This window comes from Colossoma macropomum, unplaced genomic scaffold (genome assembly GCF_904425465.1).
Source record: "Colossoma macropomum unplaced genomic scaffold, Colossoma_macropomum, whole genome shotgun sequence".
Classification (NCBI taxonomy): Eukaryota; Metazoa; Chordata; class Actinopteri; order Characiformes; family Serrasalmidae; genus Colossoma; species Colossoma macropomum.
Genome location: NW_023494787.1, coordinates 13,092,726 through 13,112,287, shown reverse-complemented (window position 1 = coordinate 13,112,287; position 19,562 = coordinate 13,092,726). Strand labels below are relative to the sequence as shown.

Here is a 19,562-nt window from a genome sequence, read left to right as displayed (position 1 = left end):
TAAACCAATGTCTCAGGTCTGAGGCACTGTATTTATAACCACTTTGTGTACTCATTTCCTGTGACGTCACTTTAAACTCTTCAGACGTCTGGTTCCTCTCACCACCACTGTGAACAATTCTGACTCAAGTTTCTCCACAACAGAGCATTTCGTATCAAACCACTCTGACTGACTCTGTCTTGATGATTTAGTTATTCAGATATTTTGAAAATCTGGTGCCCAGTGACCTCTGGGATCGGCTCCAGCACCCCCAGTGACCCCGAAGGATAAGCGGTTTAGAAAATGTGTGTGTGTATGTGTAAAAAATTTGATGAATTATTCAGATACTTTAGAAATCTGGTGGAATTCCCCTTTAAGACTTGCTTTACGATCTTCAATAGAAAAATTGAAAAAAAAAAAATTTCAATTCAATTTTAATTGTATCGTTAATCTGTAGATAAGATTATATTAGGACTTGTTACAGCACTGAGTGTTACATGTTTCATGAATTTAGGGAATAAAAATAAAATTCATTCAGTTCGTTCACTTTTTTATTTATTTGGAAATACAAAAGTCCCTGAATCTCCATAACACTGTTTTTCATGAGGCATTGAATGCATGGCTACAATAACAAAAAACATTCAGCTACTGAGTTAAAACGCTGCTGCCTCAGTGGTGAAACGTGCAGCTTATTTATGGCTGTTTATCTCTTTCACATTATTTATTCCACCCCCTTTTCTTCCATGAGTTAGTTGGGAGCATGGGAAGCTTTTACTTTCCCTTTATCTTTTTTGTTTTTAAATAATCCCTGCTTTGTTTTGCTCCTCATGTCCTCTGGTTCCCCTCTTTCCTCTGATCTCCCTCCAGCTTCTCTCTTCATGCTTGCGTGCACCTTGTCACCAGGGCCTCGTGCTGCGATGTTCTTGTTTCTGTCGGACCCACTGGGCCGTGCAGCGTCTCTCTCCGACTGTCCAGGACCAGCCGCCCCTGCCTATCCCCCTCTCCACCTCCGCTGCTCTGTTTCTCTTCACATCCTCCGCTCCTCTGGGCCAGGGGTCGCTCCCTGTCCTCATGCCGTTCTCCTGGACACGGCTCTGCTTGCTTAAAGTCGCCTGCTCTCTCTGCTCTGGAGCTGCTATGGAGGCCGGCTGTCTAGAAACAGGCCTGGAAACCGGCAGCGGCGGGAGCTGTGTGCTGAGGGAGGGAGATAAAGTGGAGGAAGGAGATTAAAGAGATGATGAGGTGATAGTTCACCAAAAAAATCAAATTTACACAATTATCAAACAGCTAAGACAGGTTGGTGTCCACAGTTTGCTTCTTTTTTCTTTTTATTTTTTGTAGTCAAATGGCTAATGTACCCAACAAATAATGGAATCTTATACCCCCCATAGGCATTATGAAATCTGCACGTCCAAATCATAAACTTGCGGAATTAAAAGGGAGTTCCACCAATTTTTCAAACATTTCTGCATCATTTAATTGTTGAGAAGCAGTCATTCAGAGTGGTTTGATTGACTGTAGAGGAGCCGTGGTGGTGAAAGGAACCAGGGGCCACAATGTCTACAACACAAATATAGCAATTTTATTTACTATACAAAATGACAAGTGTCTGAGTTTTTATATGTAATGCTGATAATCATAAAACAGCGAAAAATGTGCCTTACAACAACCTGCATGTACCTCTCCATCATGAATGGATTTGAAAAAAACTATCATAAAATAATAATCAGGCAGCATATTCATAACCATTTCATGTAATAATTACATTCCATAATTTAGATTTTAGAGGCATTAAACTCTTCAGACGTATGGTTACCACCACTGTGAACAATTTCACATCAAACCACTCTGAACGACTTTGTTTACACCTTAAATATTTAATTATGCAGAATTTTATTAAAAAAATGGTGGAAGGTCTTTGTATGTAATGGGGTATAACAATGTACCCAGCGCGCGATTCAATTCGAGCAATTATGCAAATTGTTTTGTCCTCTTTCACATGCCACATTCATTTAAAAAATGTTTTGTCTTTGTTTAACAACTCTACGTGCACGTTCTTTCTAATTCATGGTTAGTTCAAAAATGTCTACAATAGAAAAGACTGCAACTTACTGTAGTCTATACAAATAGAACAGCACCAGTTAATGAACTATGCACATATATACTTGGAAAGATCATTACATAGATTTTCAGCCATCCAAAGAATGCTGGGGAATATGCAAATGAAACAAAGACATTCAGGTACATGAGATCTGCTCTCTACCAGGAAGTAACACGGACAACCTTGTCCCGAAAAAGGGCCGACGTGCCAGCTGGGAAATATTTTGGTTTCCAAAAAATGAAAGCCACTGGAGGATAAGCAGTCTGTGTATATTTATCATTATAAATTATTAAAGTAGTATTAGTAACTTGCCCAGCTGGTAGTTATATGGCGATTATATAACCATTAGGAACAATCTGAGCTAAGGGCTAAGTCTCTGTGAGACACTCACATGTGGCGCCTGCTTTATTTGGATCACGATAATATTGTTTATTCCACTACTTCTGCAGATGATAATCATTTGTGGAAATGTACATTATCATCCAAGCTTAATTAGTGCTGATCTGTTGGTGTTCAAACAATGCAATTACATTAGAGGGCAGAATTAATAGAATGTCCATTCTCTGGTGCGCAGTCTCAGTTTTACACTGCAATTTCATTCAAAACTTAACATCCTACATTTTTCCAGTTTTATTTTTTATCCTGGTTTTATATTTCATGATTCATTTTTACATGACTATTTTCCAACCTCTCTTTATTCCTTAGAATCAAACAGGATGTTTTTGTAACTGTGCCTTCAAGTCTGATATATGTAAATGAGCTCTGTTCTGATTGGCTGTCCTGTACTGTACCTAGGGCTGGGCGATAAAACGATAACGATAAGTATCACGATATAACTTTTCCTCGATAGAGCGATACGACACGTTCGATAAATGTTCGATATAATACACCGTTCTCACACCTCCACGTTCAGCGAAAGCCTTGGTGGCGTTTTCTACTGCAAGGAAAGCGACTCTACTCTGCTGTCGCCAGGAGAGGGCGCACTTCCGAGTTTTTCGACATGATTAGAGAGGGAGGGGGCCACGAGGAAGATGAGTCTTTAGCAACGGCTGAAACGCGGAGTTATACATTCCCTGTTTGAGTGGAGCGACCGGCGATCTGTTCTCCTGTGACCGAGTGTGAGTGACGAGGTCAGTGGTGTAACTATACTGTCCTACAGCGAACTCACCTCTTTCTGTACATCCTAACCAGCTTTAGCAGCGTTAAATCACAATCCTCACAACTACAGCGCTGTTACAGCGCTCGGACAGCCATATTTAAGTATTAGTGCATTCCCAAGCAACGAAAGTGAAAGAAAGAAGTGGGTTCATGTAAATTACAGCCCTGATTTAAACGAAAGTAAACTGAGGAAGCTTTGAGGCATTGGAGAGCGGGAGAGCGCTAGCTTTACAGGCTAGCTGTTTTTAGCAGCTGGCTAACTTGAAGCAGCGCGCTGTCACTCCACAACACGGACAATTGATGATACTGTAGATCAAACAAGACACAAAAGCACCGCTTTCAGTTTAAACATACCTAAAAGGAGGACTCTGTTTGTCTAGTGTTGATATTTTGCGGTTCACCCCTTAAACTACTACGATAGTATAGAGAAATCCAGTCGTCTAGCTGGTGTCTGAATACTGTGATGTCGTGTAGCGGGGTAGCCGAGCGCTCGGCACCAGCTAAAAATAATGTTTTCTTTCTTAAATTATGACTATTACAAAATAGCCGTGCTTTTCCAGCTGGTAGAAACAGCCCACCAGACACTTTCTCCCACTCTCCCATGACAGATCTGTGAAATGTTCCACTGTTTGGTGAGTGTTTGTCGAGTTCCGACCATAAAGGATAGTTTAAAACAGCAATTAACCACCAGGAGCAAAAATCAGCCTTCAAACCTGAAATAAATAATGATTAGACATTAATCGCGGTATGTATCGATATCGAACGATAGGAATTTTGTTTATCGTGATAACATTTTTGGCCATATCGCCCAGCTCTAACTGTACCTTATTCAAAAGCAGTCCTTCTGACTTCATAACAGTCCTTATAACTTTCTGATTCTAGCAGTATCTGAGCTCAGGACTGGCTTTCTCTCTGACCTATTGGTAACTAGCAAAGATACTTTCTCTGGATAGACAAAGCACTTTTTGTAAGTCGCTCTGGATAAGAGCGTCTGCTAAATGCTGTAAATGTAAATGGATTGGAGAGTGGCCGATGCATTACATGCTTTAACAATGTTTCCATGATACATCAAACTTTCATCAGAAAAAAAACAAAAAACAAAAACTATTTTCCATGATACGGGCCTTTTGTTATTGGAGCCAAACGCTACAAACTATTCATGCTATTTATATCAAACGTCAACGTAGCTTTCAGTTTCAGGTTTATAAAGATCAGAGCCTGGTCTTGTATGACTGGAAATCACTTCCTGGGAATGTTGCCAACATGACTGAAAAGACTTTCCTGTAAGGACACATTTGATTGGTATTGAATCATTGTTAGTTACATTAGCCTCGTAGCCCTCAGTGCAAAGAAGCAGCTATGGATACCAAACATCTTCATTGGTAATTGTGTAAATTTGTTTTGTTTGTTTTTTTGGCCAAACTATCACTTTAACATGGATAAAAACAAGTCTCAAAGATCAAGAGAGGTCTAGATAAGAGGTTTGAGACATGAAGGAAGGAAGGAAGTCATATGTTGTTTAAAAGGCAATTAGCAGCACATTAACACAGACTTTATTGCTGAGGGTTTATGTCTGTGTCTGGCGGCCGTTTGTGCCTTTTTCTGACTCTGCGTCGTCCAGTGCTAGCAGACAGAAAGCCATCGCTAGGTGAAGCCAACCTTTCTGCTGTGTTTGTGTGTCCCCGTGCGTCTGCCTGTCCCCCTGTGTCACACACATTCTCACTGAGCACTGCCTTCAGCCCTGAGGAAGCACACAGGACAATAGCTAACAAGGCAGCACCTGGAAAATGTAGTGTTTTGTGGACCACAGCAACACTTTGCATGCACTTCGTTGCGCCTCGTGGCTCGTAGCCGAAACAGAACGTTACCTGGCAGCTTCAAGGTGTTCAGCTGTTCCTCCAGTAAGAGCCCAAGGTCTCTGTTGCTGATATGGCGACTGTAGAGGTTGCTTCTGGCAACCAAACCCTGATCGCTACAGGAGGGGAAGGGAAAGTAGACACGCAATGGAAGGGAGGAACATGTGCATTGGGGCCAGGCAAGACCAGGACAAGGTGAGAGGGCAGATTCGGAGGAGGAGGAGGAGGAGGGGGGAAGTCATGCCATAAAGTAGAAATGATCGAAAAGAAATAATAAAAAAGAAAAAGAGAAAGAAATAAGAAAGTACAAGAAAGAAAGGACACAAAAGTAACATAATTAGAAAACTCAAAAGGCAATAATATTTCATGAACATAACATACAGTGAACAAAACAATATCAAGTGAAGGGAGACATGCAATGATCATGTAATGTTCAAGTCCTGAAAATTAATAAGCTTCATTGTTAAAAATACTCAACTTGACTTAATTCAGTTTGTGAATATTATGGAAACTCATTCCCGCCTTCTCCGTTTCTGGCAGCGATATGTTAAAATGTGTTAAAATGTCTTAAAATGTGATTTATTTTCTTAATATTTTGACTTCTCAAAATACTACTTATTTTCTCAACATTTTGACTTAGTATTTATCGGCTTTCAATATAATGAGACCAAATTTTGAGAAAATGTCATTATGTCATGACACATTTAGAGAAAGTATTTTTTTCAAGATGCTAAGTAAAACTGTCATTATTCCAAGATAAGTCCAAATTTTGAGAAAATGAGTTATTTTAACAGTCACACTTCAGAAAATACAGAATTGTTTTGAGATAACAGGTCCACATTTCGAGGAAATAAATCATTTCAAAACCTAAAAAAAATACTCAACTTCATTCAGTTTGTGGATGTTATAGAAACTCATTCCCGCCTTCTCTGTTTAAGACAGCAGTATGTTAAAATGTGTTAAAATGACTCAAAATATGATTGATTTTCTTGATATTTTTGACTTGTTATTTCAAAATCTCAACATTTTGACTTAGTATTGCAACAAACGTAGTGGCATACTAAGCCATACTATGTAAAAAAGGAATTATTTCAGACTAATTTTGAGATTAAAAAACAAGTCATTATTTTGAAATACAAGTCCAAATTTTGAGAAAATGTCATTATTTCATCACTACAAGACCATAATTAGAGAAAAGGTGTCTTTCTTTCAGAATTCTACATAAAACTGTGAGATAATAAGTCATTATTCCAAGATAAGAAGTCCAAACTTTGAGAAAATAAGTTATTTTAACATAGTAAGTCACACTTAAGTAAATAAGGTGTTATTTTGAGGTAACAGATCCACATTTTGAAGAAATAAATCAATATTTCTATTATTACTACATCAAAACTTAAATAAATGATTTCAGTATGCTAAATAAATTGTGACGTGCTGCCGTCAAAAGCAGAGATGCAGAATGTCAATTTATTTCTCCTCTGCCTGGTGGGAATGACCTCCACATTACGTAACTGTTAGAAAAGTTAATTAATTTAAGAAAAAAAACAGATGAACTGATTTTTTTTGTTCAACTTTTATTGTGTGTGGATCAAAATGTTCAGGAGAAGGAAAAAGGTAAAAGCTTCTCACAATAACAGTAAAGAAATGTACCAGGTTCAAACCTCAGTTTCAGGGGTAATTTTTACACTTCTCTAGTTACTGAAAGCTCAGGCTTTACCAAACGTATAGCTCCTCGATGGAGCAAGGGCAGGGAAATTTCAAAAACCTACGCACTCCTAGATACTTCCCTTCATTCATTACCACATTATGTAAAAACCCAGCGATCGCGCTGCAGCACTCTTAGGCCTCACTTCCACAACACGGTTACAAAAACGAATAAAAGAACAGAACCAGTTAAGAAGTTAAAAAACAGCCATCTCCAAGGCTGTGAAGTTCTAGGTTAAAAGGTTGAAGGTCAATGAAAGCCGAGCTGAGATCTATTTAGAGAACTGCGGAGATTTGAGTGAGGCGAAAGCAAAGCGCAGAGGAAGAGAGAGAGCGTATTTAGCATTTTTGAAGATGGAAAACGTTTGAGGTAAAGAAGAAAAGATTCAGTTTCATCAATATCAGTGCAACAGTGATGATGAGAGGCAGGAGTGGGGGGGGGGAGTAATCGTGTGAAAATGATAATGTCATTCCAGGGACAAAAGTGGAAGAATAGGAGAGAGAGAGAGAGAGAGAGAGAGAGAGAGAGAGAGAGAGAGAAAGAGGAAAAGAAGCAGTTTAGAGAAGAGCAAGGAGAAAATGATCTGCTGGAAAGAGTGAAGAGGCGCTGCAAACAATGAGACACTAATGAGAGGATATTCCAGTTTCTGCAGCCAAATCAGTCATGCAGTTTAAACATAGAAGTGGCCAGACTGGACACAAAGGCCCTCACTGTCCCTTAGTTCTCAGTGTAACACAGGGCTTTTGATTGTCTTTTCACCACCCAAGCGCCTTCCTGCTCTCATAACCGGCCTGCAGTGAGGATCAGCGCCGTGCTAACAAAGCTACAGTCGGTCTTGCAGAACTGGTATGAACTTCACCTGAGCTACGGTTTGAACTCTCAGCCTTTCCAAGCATGCAGGACAGAGTGAATTGCATCAGTCCTGGTGTTTCACTATTACACATCCTGTTTAGTCTAGATTCAGACACAAAGGAATGGTCAACCAAAAAACATAACACAAATTTCCCCTACAGGAATTCTGTGTATTATATTACCTCCATTAGCCTCACAGATCAAGGTCAGTGCAAAGACACCACTCAATCATTCAGGTTGATCAGAGCCTTGGTTGACTGACTACGCTTGGAGGAAAAGTAGAGGGGGGGGGATGTAAATTAGATTTTTTGGTGAGCCATTCCTTTAATCTGGGTCGGTAAAATCAGCTTGTTTGTGGGCTCACACTTAAGTTCCTCGCTCTCCAAATACATACAGTACTGTACAAGTCTTGGGCGCCTAAGAAAATTATATTTAAAAAAGCATGCATGAATGTGCTAGATCTCCAGGACCAGATTCACAAACAACTTTCTTAGGAAACAACTTGTGAAGATCCTTTAAACACTAAGAAGTTAAGAATCTTGATTTGCAAATAACATCATTGTTCTCTTATGTAGGCTATGGTGGATTTTACTAAACAACAGGAGATACACTTTTAATTCGTATTAACTTTAATTTCAGTTATTTAGTTTAATCTGCTCAGTAGGCAGCAAAATGCAGGAAAAACATCAAACCAAGTGTTTAAAAAAATGTAACAAACAAGAACTAGAGGTGACGGTGGAAAAAACAGCCGACAGGAAAAAAAATCCTCTTTGAAAATACGATAATTGGGGGGTGACGGCGGAAAGCGAGAGATGGAGATGGGCGAGAGTAGCAGAGGCATCTGATAAATTTAGATGCTTATCTTGTCAACTTTTACAGCAAGAGGCTGTTATATGTTTTCAAGAACACCACCTGTTCTTAGAATTATTCTTAAGAAAACATAGGAGAATTCTTTAAGAGTAACAATTTTTCACAATGTTTTTCTTTTTAAATAGGATTTTCTTTCTTAAGACACTTTTGTGAATCTGGTCCCTGGTTTGTCCAGTCAGTACTTCACTAAATTAAATCAGGTGTGCTGGTGATGGAATTGAACAAATCTACTGTTGTATGCAAAAGTTTGGGCGCCCCTGGTCAAATGATGTTTGTTTCACATCCTCTACAGAGAACACGTTTCTGCTCATATATATATATATATATATATATATATTTTTTTTTTTTCCCCAATATGTTAATATATCTTATTTTACAAGTACTGTTCCTTGCATATTAATGCGCTGTTGTCAAAACAAAATCTCCAAAATGATAACTTTACACGAGAAGGAAAAAACCTACTTTACTTTCAATGTAGGTCAATGGAACCAGACTTTTTTTAAGTCATTTTGTGCCGTTGTTTTTGGTCCATTCATCATGAAGTTTACACACAACATAAAGGGTAACAGGCATTTTCAATGACCAATTAGGTCAAAAACTGAAAAACGACAAAAATGGACATTACAAGGTTTTCTTCCGACAGCAGCGAATTTCATACTAATAATTGGGTCTTAAGATAAACTAGTAGAACACGCCTAAGGTCACAGGGTTACAAATAAAGGTTCCTAAATGGTTCTAGGATTCTGGATATACAATTTAAGGAAAAACCTTTAATAGCCTTTTTTAAGCTTCATTTTACCTGAAAAATGGTTCTTCACACTCACGTCTCATGTACTAAACCCACTCTTTAAAGAGCGATTTATCAAAAGGTTCTTCTGGAAAACTCTTTTGTGGCCTCACTCTAAAGAACCCCTTTTGGCAGCTTCATTTTGAAAGCGTAACAGTGAGCAGTCTGAACGGGACAGAGGTGTGGAGAAACTCGTACCTGGTGCGTTTTGTCCTGCAGTTGTCGAGGGGCTGCGGGTGCAGCGTGGGACCCTGCCGGACGCCTGGTGCCGCTGTGGGGCGAGGAGGACCGCGGCTGGGGGAGGATCCCACACTGAGGGAGCGGGAGAACGGGGAGGATACCGCCAGAGGTGGCGAGGGAGGAGGGGCTGCCGAGCGGACAAACGGCCACGGCAGGACCTTCTGCTCCTCTCGCACAACTTCACAACAGAGAGAAGGAGAGAGAAAATGATTCATTCACTCTATATTACCCCAAACACCAGTTACACTTTCATAGTGTTACCAACAGAACCAAAGAACCAGCAGAAATGGTGAAAAATGACTTGGAAAGAAATCTCGTTACACCGACGTCCATTAAAAATTAAGAACGGCTTTATTTAAAGTGACCACTTTGGAGATAGAAGGTTTTGTTCCGACAGTGACGTTAAGTATAATTATAAAATACATAAAACTCTGACAGCCTTCTCAATTAGTGCTCCTCATTTTGAATGAATCATTTTGACTTGTTGATGGTAAACGAGCCCTAGAGGTGGGCCATACAATCATATTGTATTTTTAGAGTGACAAACAATACGCTTTTCTGATCATCCCGTGGATATCGTCAATACTTTACTTTAATAATTACCCTCCCTATTTGTGACCGTTTCAAGAAGTTATTCAAACTAATCTTTTTATCTTGTTTCTTCACAGAGTCAGTCCACTGGGCACTGCATGGCTATGTGATTCCTCTTGTGTGCCTGGTTTGTAATCTGTGGTCTTATCTCAGTAAATCGTCACTCTGGCCATTTAGGGGGTTCTGGGGCCAGATTTACGGAAGCTTTCCTAAGAAAAAAAACGTACGAGGGATCCTATAACAAACATTAAGTTGTTCCTAAGAATGTTCTCAAATGCAAGAAGTTCTCAAACAAAGAAAGTCTGAATTGTTTTCGTATTCGCTGTGAATTATTTGTCAACTAGATTATCAATATCATGTTAGATTTTACAGATTACACCAAAAATTACACCATATTTCCATTAACCTGTTATTCAGTTTAATCACATCAGCACCCAAGAACAGCAAAATTAAGGCAAAACAAAATTAAAACAAAATTTAGCAAACAAGAACCAGGAGGAGAAAACAACCAATGGAAAATCATCCTTGCTTCATTTTAATTGTATTTTGTAAAACGTATTCAAAGTTACAGTTGAAGAGTTTTACTTTGTCAATTCTTACAAAGAAATTAAAAAAATTTAAGAAGATTATCTTTCCTAAGACACTTTTGTGAAACCAGTTTCAGGAGTGCTTTGGGTACTAGAAAAATACTACTACTACTACTACTACTACTACTACTACTACTACTAATAATAATAATAATAATAATAATAATATTATTATTATTATTATTATTATTATTATTATTATAATAAAAGCACAGCAGCACATTAATCGCAGGTAAACTATACAGAATAAATAATATCATGTTCAATATTATATATAATAAGTTAAATGAGTCATATCCATTGATTCTGTTTGAATGATTTGTATTCACCTCTTCTCTAGTTCTGCAGTTCTGCTTCATACTATAAATAGCTTATGGGCAAGATTTGCATTTACAGTCGTTTTAGAAATGCTGCTAAAAATAGCTGAAAAAGCTGTCAGCAATGTTTCTTTATGATTCTTTGAGCAAATATGGGCATATTCTGGTGGCAAAAATCTCCATTTGGTGCTTTGTTTGACCTCCTGGCGCATGTTGACTTCAACATGTAAACATATTTAGTGGATCACATTACTGAATGCACTTCACATAAACTGTTTTTTCTGAATGCAACTGACCGGCCTTAATTCACACTTACCCTCTCTCTCCATTAGCGAGTACGGCTTGATCTCTCCCTCTGGCTTTTTTGGGGGAACCTTTCTCAGTGGGACCACTGCGAAAACAGTAACCTTGTCACAAATGGCTTGTTACTCAGTGGTCAGTGAAACCGCTATGAGTTCTGGCTAAAAGCACACAACACTCCTCATAAATATTTATGTCCACAAATATTCATGTGTTTACTGAGTATGTGTGCGCTGGCCGGCATTCAACTGCTCTACTGGGGAAAAACACAGGCGTTCTCTGTGCTGCCTGTGCTGGGAAGCTGTGGGTTTATGATTATGGACCGTGTGGATGGGGAGTGTCTGAGGGACAGACTGGGCTAGCATGAGCAGAGGTGAACGTGCTGTTTCAGAGGGTGGAGAAAAGCGTTCTGCCAGGCATTATATGCTTTAGGGCTGTCACGATTACTCGATTAATCTTGATTACTCAATTAAAAACAACTATTGAATAAAATGTAGAATTGGTAGTGATTAGTTGGCAATCTGCATGGTGCAGATTCTTATCTTAAATTTCTTTATTGGTCTCTATCACAGTAAGAAACAGAGCTTTGAGCCAGTGTTTTTTTTTTTTTATTAGTCAAGTCTTTTTAAAGGCTTCTAGTTTATCTTTTTTCCCCAATAAAGTACTTAGGAATCTTTGGAAAGCTCTGCATGGTTTGCTATTAAAGAGAAATTCCACCATTTTTTAAATTTATTACATAATTCAGTCACTTAGATGTAAAAAAGTCAATCAGAGTGGTTTGGTGTGAAATGGTTCATTGTATAGAAACTTATTAAGTATGATTTCTTTACAGTGGTGGTGATAGGAACCAGGGGTTGTCGTGTCTACAGCACAAATGGAACCATTTTATAATAATATACAAAACAACCAGAGAACCTAGACATATACGTATTGTTGATGGTGGTAAAATTTTGCAAAGTTTGCTAAATTTTATTTGCAGAATATTTTTGCCTTCTCATGTCCTACATGTATTTCCCTGCCATGAATGGATTAAAAAAAAAAATACATATTTTAGGTCAAAATCTTCTCAGAATTATTGTCTCAGACATCAGGCAGCGAATTTGTAACTAAAATGTACATTTATAACTAATAAAATTTAATATAATAACTTTCTGTGATGGCATTAAACTCTTTGGATGTCTGGTTCCTATCACCACCACTGTGGTGGAGACAGGAAACTTAAGAATTTACAACAGAATCTCGAATTTCACATCAATTCACTCTGAATTACTTTTTATTTACATCTTAAGCATTAAATTATGAAGAAATGTTGAAAAAAAATCAGCAGAATGCCCCTTTAATATGATCAATAATGACAGCCCTATACTACACAAGGTGGTGTGACAAAAAACAACATGAGAAAAGAGGCCAGGGGCAAAAGGGGGTGGAAGACAGTAGAAAATAAAGATTCTTACAAAAAGCCGTACAACCCCTGATCCGTCACAGGGGAGGGAGGCGTGCCTAAGAATTTAATGAAACAAGAATGCAGCCACGATCAAAACCGTACCCCAACTCTACCAACGCCAGCGTCACCACCCACAGTGGAAAGCATTCTATTACACCTTCTGTTACACCAGCACGTAATTGTGTCATGTAGCACACACTCAGGTATGGGCTTGTTCAGGCTTCCATTATGCAACACAGCAAGAAAATCACAGGCTGAGTCGTCAATCTGGAATTTAATCTGCCACACTGAGTCACCGCCGCCCTCACTCCCACCATGAACAGCCACCCGCAGGTGAGCCGTGGACGCTATGTAATAAAACAAGAAGGACAAGCTCTATTACTTGAGTTTTTTTATGTGACGTACCTGGAAACACTGAGTGCCTCTGGGATGCTAATGGAAAAAGACATCATACGGGACACCACGCCCTAAACATGACGTGAGGCAACGGAGCGGTACTTCTAACTTTGCTTATTGTTCCACTGACACAGCGTAAGATTAACATTCCAACCCCAAAAACGCCCCCAGAACAGCACTTGATCTTACCTGATCTGTTCCTGAAGAAGCCATCAAATACCACAAAGTTATTCACCTAACAGAAGACGAGAGGAAAGAATCAGAGATGTGTGATTTTATTGGAAAGATCTTGCAGATTCTGAGCACAAGTGTTAGTATAAAAGCACTTCTTTCACTTGCTAAAATTAAAAAGAGCTTTTTTTTAGCATTTGAGCAAATGACTGGATTTACAGTTTCTTTTGAACGCAGGTGATAAACAGCATTACGACCATCTTCATTTATTGTTTAACTTAGTTCACCTTTTCCAGTAACTAAGATGCAAAGCATTTATAGCAGAGTGAGCTGGATTGTGGTTTCACAGGTTATGTGATTGTGTAAACGATAACACCTGCTTGACAATGTAAACACATCTTAAAAGCGACAAAGCTCAACGGCAGGCGATGGTGTGGTGAGATAACATAGGTAAATCATACCTGAGGCACACTGTGTTTAAGTTCAAAGTGTTTTTCTAGAAAGGCCAGGAATTTGGGTGAAGGTCTGTCATACGCCATCTGTTCGGGCTCCACCTTCTTGTGCTAGGAAATGGGAAAAAAAAAAACAGAAAGGAAACCAAAAGATAAGAAAGACATGAGAACTATAACAGGACTGATTTTGTAGGGTCATTTCCAAACTCACTGTAAAAGATAAGACCTTTTAGGAGATCACCTTGGCTATGTGCTAAGTGTCATCGCCATTACACGAAAACTATGTATCTCCAGCTGCCCTTTACATGGTGTGAATATTTTATGATGAATAGACGAATAGAAGCGGTCCAAAATAAACCATTTACTTATTAAACTTATTAAAATGTTTTGCTTCTCCTTTCCTTTGTGTCCATTTCAGGTACTTTGAAACTTTTAAATTCAACTTGTTTAACTTTTAAATTCAAATGTGCACATTTTTGGGTAGCGCTGGTCAAATTACACTTCTTGGTGATTTTCTAAGTGTAAATAAATTACACATCCTCTACAGAGAACACACTCCTGCACATTTTAAGGCAAAATTACTGTCTATTTGCTGAATTTCACATATTGGAGGGAAAAAAAAAAATAAAATGTGGGATTTAAATTTTTTTTATATGTTAAACTACAAAAATTGTGAACTACAACTTGCATCACATTTTTAAATTTGCTCTCTAGAGTAGGGGTATCAAACTCGAGTAAAAGGGCCATATTAGAAAATCTCAACAAATCCATGGGCCAGAGAAAAAATGTTTTTATTTTATTTTTAATTAAGGTTGTGCTGTAACTCAAACTGACCACTGTTTATTCGAAATATGCAAAAAACTATAAGTAAAATATAGGTACTTGTAGTAGACCCTGAAATATTACATAAATACTTGAAATATTCAAATTTAAATGTCCCCAGGGCTCGACCTACCTGTCTGCTTGAACTAGACACCTGGCATCCTTTCTTTGCTGCACGTTCATTAAGACTTGAGGTCAATTTCTGAGCTGCTGAGCTGACATTAAGAGTTTATTTCAGTTGAACTGCAGCTGAAATGTAGTTAGTGTGTTTGGTGATATGACTGGTGTGGAACTGTGTAGAACTGAGGTATACGCGCTGTCCCATAGATTGTTGTTGGGGTAGGAGAGAGTGCACATAACGTTGCAGTGCATGCTGGGGACTGTAGTGCAGCGCACTGTAAAACAGGTTAATATTAATAGAAAATTAAAATACCTTTGCGGGTCGGAGAGGATTGTGTTACGGGCCTGATCTGGCCCACGGGCCTTGTGTTTGACACTTAAGCTATAGAGGATGTGTGAACTTATTTACACTTAGAAAATCAACAAAATATGTAATCTGACCAAACGTGATCAAACTTTTTAAATCTACAACTGTGCCCACCTTCTTTATTTTCTATACTTTGTCTTTTTGACCCTCGGCCCACCATAAACATCACACTTTGCACCTCAGAGACAAAAAGTTTGGGCATCTATGCTCTTTACAATATCAGTACTAATGACCAACCTCCAGCATGAAGCGGAAAAGCTCTAGTCCATATCCATGTCTCTGCAGGTTCTCGGTCACATAGAAGTCCAGCACACACAGCGGCTCTGTCTCCACATGCGCCCCCCGCTGGTCCTAAAGGTTAATGCAGCATTTAAAGGAAGATTTATGTCTCACCCATTCAGCAAAAACACACAGATACACAGTGAAAACAGAAAGGAAAAGCACCTACAAGCAGAAACAGCTTCTTGTATCCAACCTTCAGATATCCCACTGCAACACCCCGACCACTGTGAAGGAGAAAGACAAAGGAACAAAAGGGAGACGAAGAGACTGTTAGTGACAGCTGAGCTGAAGTGGAAATCCAGTCTTGTGTTCTTGCAACTATAAACCTTTTCAGTACAGACAAATCAGGTTAATAAAAGAGATATTTATTAGGGGTGTAGCAGAATGATGTTTGATTGTGAGGTCAAGATTCAATCTGATTTTTAATAATGACCTAAATTGAATAGAGCTCTAAATATTTTACACATTAGCTCATATAGAACTCTTTCAGTGAGGGCACAACATAAGTGGTAAAAATCACAACATATAGAATTTATAAGCAACTTCAGAAAAGAAGCCCAGTCATTTGAGCGTGGGTACATGAACAGCATAAGCCCCACCCTGTCCCCGCCCACTTTTTTTGATAGATGGCACACAGACGTCTTGCTTTGACAGCGGCGACGAGAGTGAGGGCTGTATCACATTTCAAGCATTTAATTTTTTTTCTGTGCTGAAATCATTGCACCCCTAACCTCTGAAGTTTATCATCATTTTGTAGCCAGTGATGCAGCCATATAACGAACTCTGGATCTAATTCTTTAACAACCTTGTAATTCAGAGAATCCAGTGATACGGGGTACACAACACAAAACATATTGCTGTTGGAATATTGGTTCACCACAGGATGCGACAGTGATCTTCAAAAACACTGTTCATTTTCCCATAGACAAAAACTGCTTTGAGTTCCATATTTGGGCATGACGCCGACTACAGAATGATGCACGACTCCAGAGGTCTTTGCTGAATTTTCAAGCAATTCAAGGAAATCACACCTTTAAAACAGCCAGAACTGAAATGGAACAGAATTGCACACTGCTGTGGGCAAAAAGAGAGAAAGACGCAGCCTACCCATTACGCTCTCCATCCTTCAGCAAGTAAAGATAGTGTCTGTTGGACTGGAGCTTTGCAGCACTTGTTATTGGTGCAGGCAACTGCTGGGCCTGAAGAGGAAATATTATATTATTTATGGTTAAAGTAATTCTGTAGGTATTCATCAAAAACATTAAGTGAAGTAAACACTCCGGATTTCCCAGACATGGATTAGGCCTGGTCTTAGGGCCTTTATACACCTAAAAGTCCGGACCAAGGTTCATGTTCTTGTTACATTGTGTACATTTGATCCAGTTAATTTTGGTCTCACATTGCAATTTACACACCTACGTCCTGTCATCATCACCTACGCAGACTGTGTCTCCCTATACTTAACATTGCTTGGTTTGTAGAGGACTGTGTGTCTGACGTCAGCGTGTTGCCAACTTGGTGCGTAGCCTTTTCCATTTGAATGAGAAAAATTAATATTCTCTTTCTACGATCCTCTTAAAAAATAAGGTATTTTTATGTTTTTCCAATTTGACTTTTTCACTGGACCAAATTACAATATTTCGTCTCCTCCTCTCCCCGTGTGCTACCATGGCTTATTTTTGCTTCTCTCCCAGTTCTTTTTCTTCTTCTGTTGTTTAATGGGAGATGGGTTGAGCTGCCTCAACTTCCTGTAATTGGTCTGAAAGTCCGAACCATCCAAAAAGTGTTTTCACACTGCAGACGAACTGAACCGTGGTTCATGTTGATCCAGTCCGAGACTTATTTTGGTCAGACCAAATTTTTGCTCTTTGATCTGGACCGTGGTCCGAGGCACCTTTCACACCTGCTATTTTGGTTTGGACCGAACTGAAAAGTCAGAAGGTTTGGACCAAACTAGGTAGGTGTGAAAGCACCCTCAGATTTAATTGCAGTGTCAATGGGAAATCACCACTGGAAATTCTCCTTAGTCCAGGCTTTGGCTTAATCACGGTCCAGGAAACTGGCCCTGATTGTAATAAAATGAAATCACCTTGGCTGAGGCCTTTCCTAATTCATCAATGACGATGGCAATCTGGTTCTGGGCATCAGGTCTGAAATAAAAGCACATAATGGGTACTTTAAAATTGATTAACAATAAAACTATGTTTTATAATAACATAAACCTTAATAAACTGACCCACTGTACAAAGAAAGTCTTTTTTATGTGTCTTTCAGATTAAAGCAGCTCAATTTTAAACGTTTAGGGAGACTTTTCATGAAGATTTTTAATTTCTGACATCAGGCAACATAAGCTGTGGCATAAAATTAAAGGGTCCACATCGTGGAGAACAAAACGTCTATCGCTTTTTTGAAATACAACAGTGAGGTGTAGTCTGTAAACACTGTTTCAAAATATATCTTTCATTTCCCGGTCCATACAGCCCACGTAATGAAACTGAGCTGCCAAAACAGCCCATTTTGAATTCACTGTTTTTGTGATGTCAGAAAAACCATCCATCCCTCTGGCCTATAGCAGCCACAAAGTCACAAAGAAGTTATAAGGAGTGTTTCAACCTCCGCTATTTTTTGAATGAGGCGCAGTACAGAGCAGCCAATCAGAACAGAGGTCATTTATATAGATCAGTCTTAAAGGTACAGTAACAAAAACAGCCAAGGGATGATGAGGGGTTGAAAAATTGTAGAAAAAAAGAAGTGAATTACGCCTGTTTGTGGTATAAAACCACACAGACGTCATAAGCAGACACTAAGAGAAAAACATAAAAATAGATAAAAAATAAAGAAAATGTAGGATATGTGCCCTTTAAAACAGGCAGACACAAAAATGAAAAAAGTGACCAACCTAGTATGAATTTGAATTCATTGTTCAAAAACAATAAGAAAGCAATATCAAACGCATCACAATGCATTTTATGTTGAGTGCATCAAAGAAAAGGCACGTGAATGCTAAAAGACCCCACCTGCCCACCTGCCCACCTGCCCAAGCCTCATGGCACAAGTGCCCTGCATTGTTCGCTTGGGTTCATTATCTGAGTGACAAAGGCAGAAGTACGAGGCTGAAGCCCGCTTCTTGTTCGAATTTTCCCGTTCCACCTTAAATAGTGCAGCAGTTACATTCTGGCGCCTCGGGCATTCGAACGCCTGCTGCATCATTTAAGGTGGAACGGGAAAATTAGAACAAGAAGCAAGAAGTTTCGTTCAATAAATACACATAAATCACATCACCAAGAGAAAAAAAAGAATACCTTCCGTATGGTTTTCGGCCAGCACACAAATTCTGATCCAGCACAGAGATTGTCTCCGTGAACAGGGCGTTCAGGTCGAAGGGGAACTCCATCGCAGGGGGAGATAAAGGAGCTAAAGGCTGGTGGAGAGAAAGCTCAAATCTGCAGCAGCTCTAAAGACCTTCAGACGGAGGAGCTTCACCAACATCACCATCAGATTCTCACTGCATCGTCCTGCACACAAGCCACCAAAACACAGCAGCCGAGCCAGCAAGACGATCTAATGTTTAGAATATGTAGATACAGGACAGATCTAGTCATGCCCGGGTCTGCTGTGGTGCCGCTGCCTCGGCGCTGCTGCTCTCCCTCATTGTGCCGCCGCTGCCGCTGTCACTCCCTTCAAACAGCGCGATTCAGGATTAGCGCTACAACACACGGAGCTTATAGGATTTCCTGTGAGGGCTGCAGCGCTTCTTCACTCCTGGCCAAGTAACTTAAAACGCCAACACGTTTCTTGGAGCTTTTCGGTTTTTTTAGCTTAATAAAATAAAAAAAAAAAACAGAAAACGCCCAAACGGCTTTAATCAGAAAATAAATGTACGTCTGTAATCCGCCTCACTTCCGTTTCCTCTTAGCAACCACGAACCGTGTTTACATAGCAACGCAAACAGCTTTAGCCCGGCGCTATTTCAAAGCTAACTGACCTTATTAATAAAAAATAAATGAAAAATCTATAAACTGATAACGTGAAAAGGAAATGTACTCGTTAATCATTTTTAATAGACTTGTTCTAAAAGTTCACAGAGCCCTGCTCGCATAAAGAACTGATGATCTTCTAGATTAAAAAACAACACTTTAATTACACTGAAATAGTCAGTGTAATA

General features: G+C 39.2%; 1 protein-coding gene across 2 annotated transcripts; it reads right to left on the bottom strand.

Annotated features, from left to right (window-relative positions):
* Window positions 1–517: 517 nt before the first annotated feature.
* On the bottom strand, window positions 518–19,223 carry atat1 (alpha tubulin acetyltransferase 1). 2 transcript variants are annotated; one of them, XM_036566189.1, is made up of 12 exons: window positions 18,700–19,223; window positions 17,487–17,547; window positions 16,505–16,596; window positions 15,564–15,621; window positions 15,353–15,466; window positions 13,816–13,917; window positions 13,373–13,418; window positions 11,360–11,434; window positions 9,507–9,726; window positions 5,107–5,210; window positions 4,898–4,979; window positions 518–1,173 (listed from the first exon to the last, which is right to left on the bottom strand). In XM_036566189.1, exons 1-12 carry the CDS (start codon window positions 18,789–18,791, stop codon window positions 876–878), a joined length of 1,344 nt encoding a protein of 447 aa, XP_036422082.1. In that variant the 5' UTR covers window positions 18,792–19,223; the 3' UTR covers window positions 518–875. The 2 variants fall into 2 exon arrangements, with proteins under 2 accessions (XP_036422082.1, XP_036422083.1); XM_036566190.1 differs by lacking the exons at window positions 518–1,173; window positions 4,898–4,979; window positions 5,107–5,210 and adding an exon at window positions 6,654–7,082.
* Window positions 19,224–19,562: the final 339 nt, after the last annotated feature.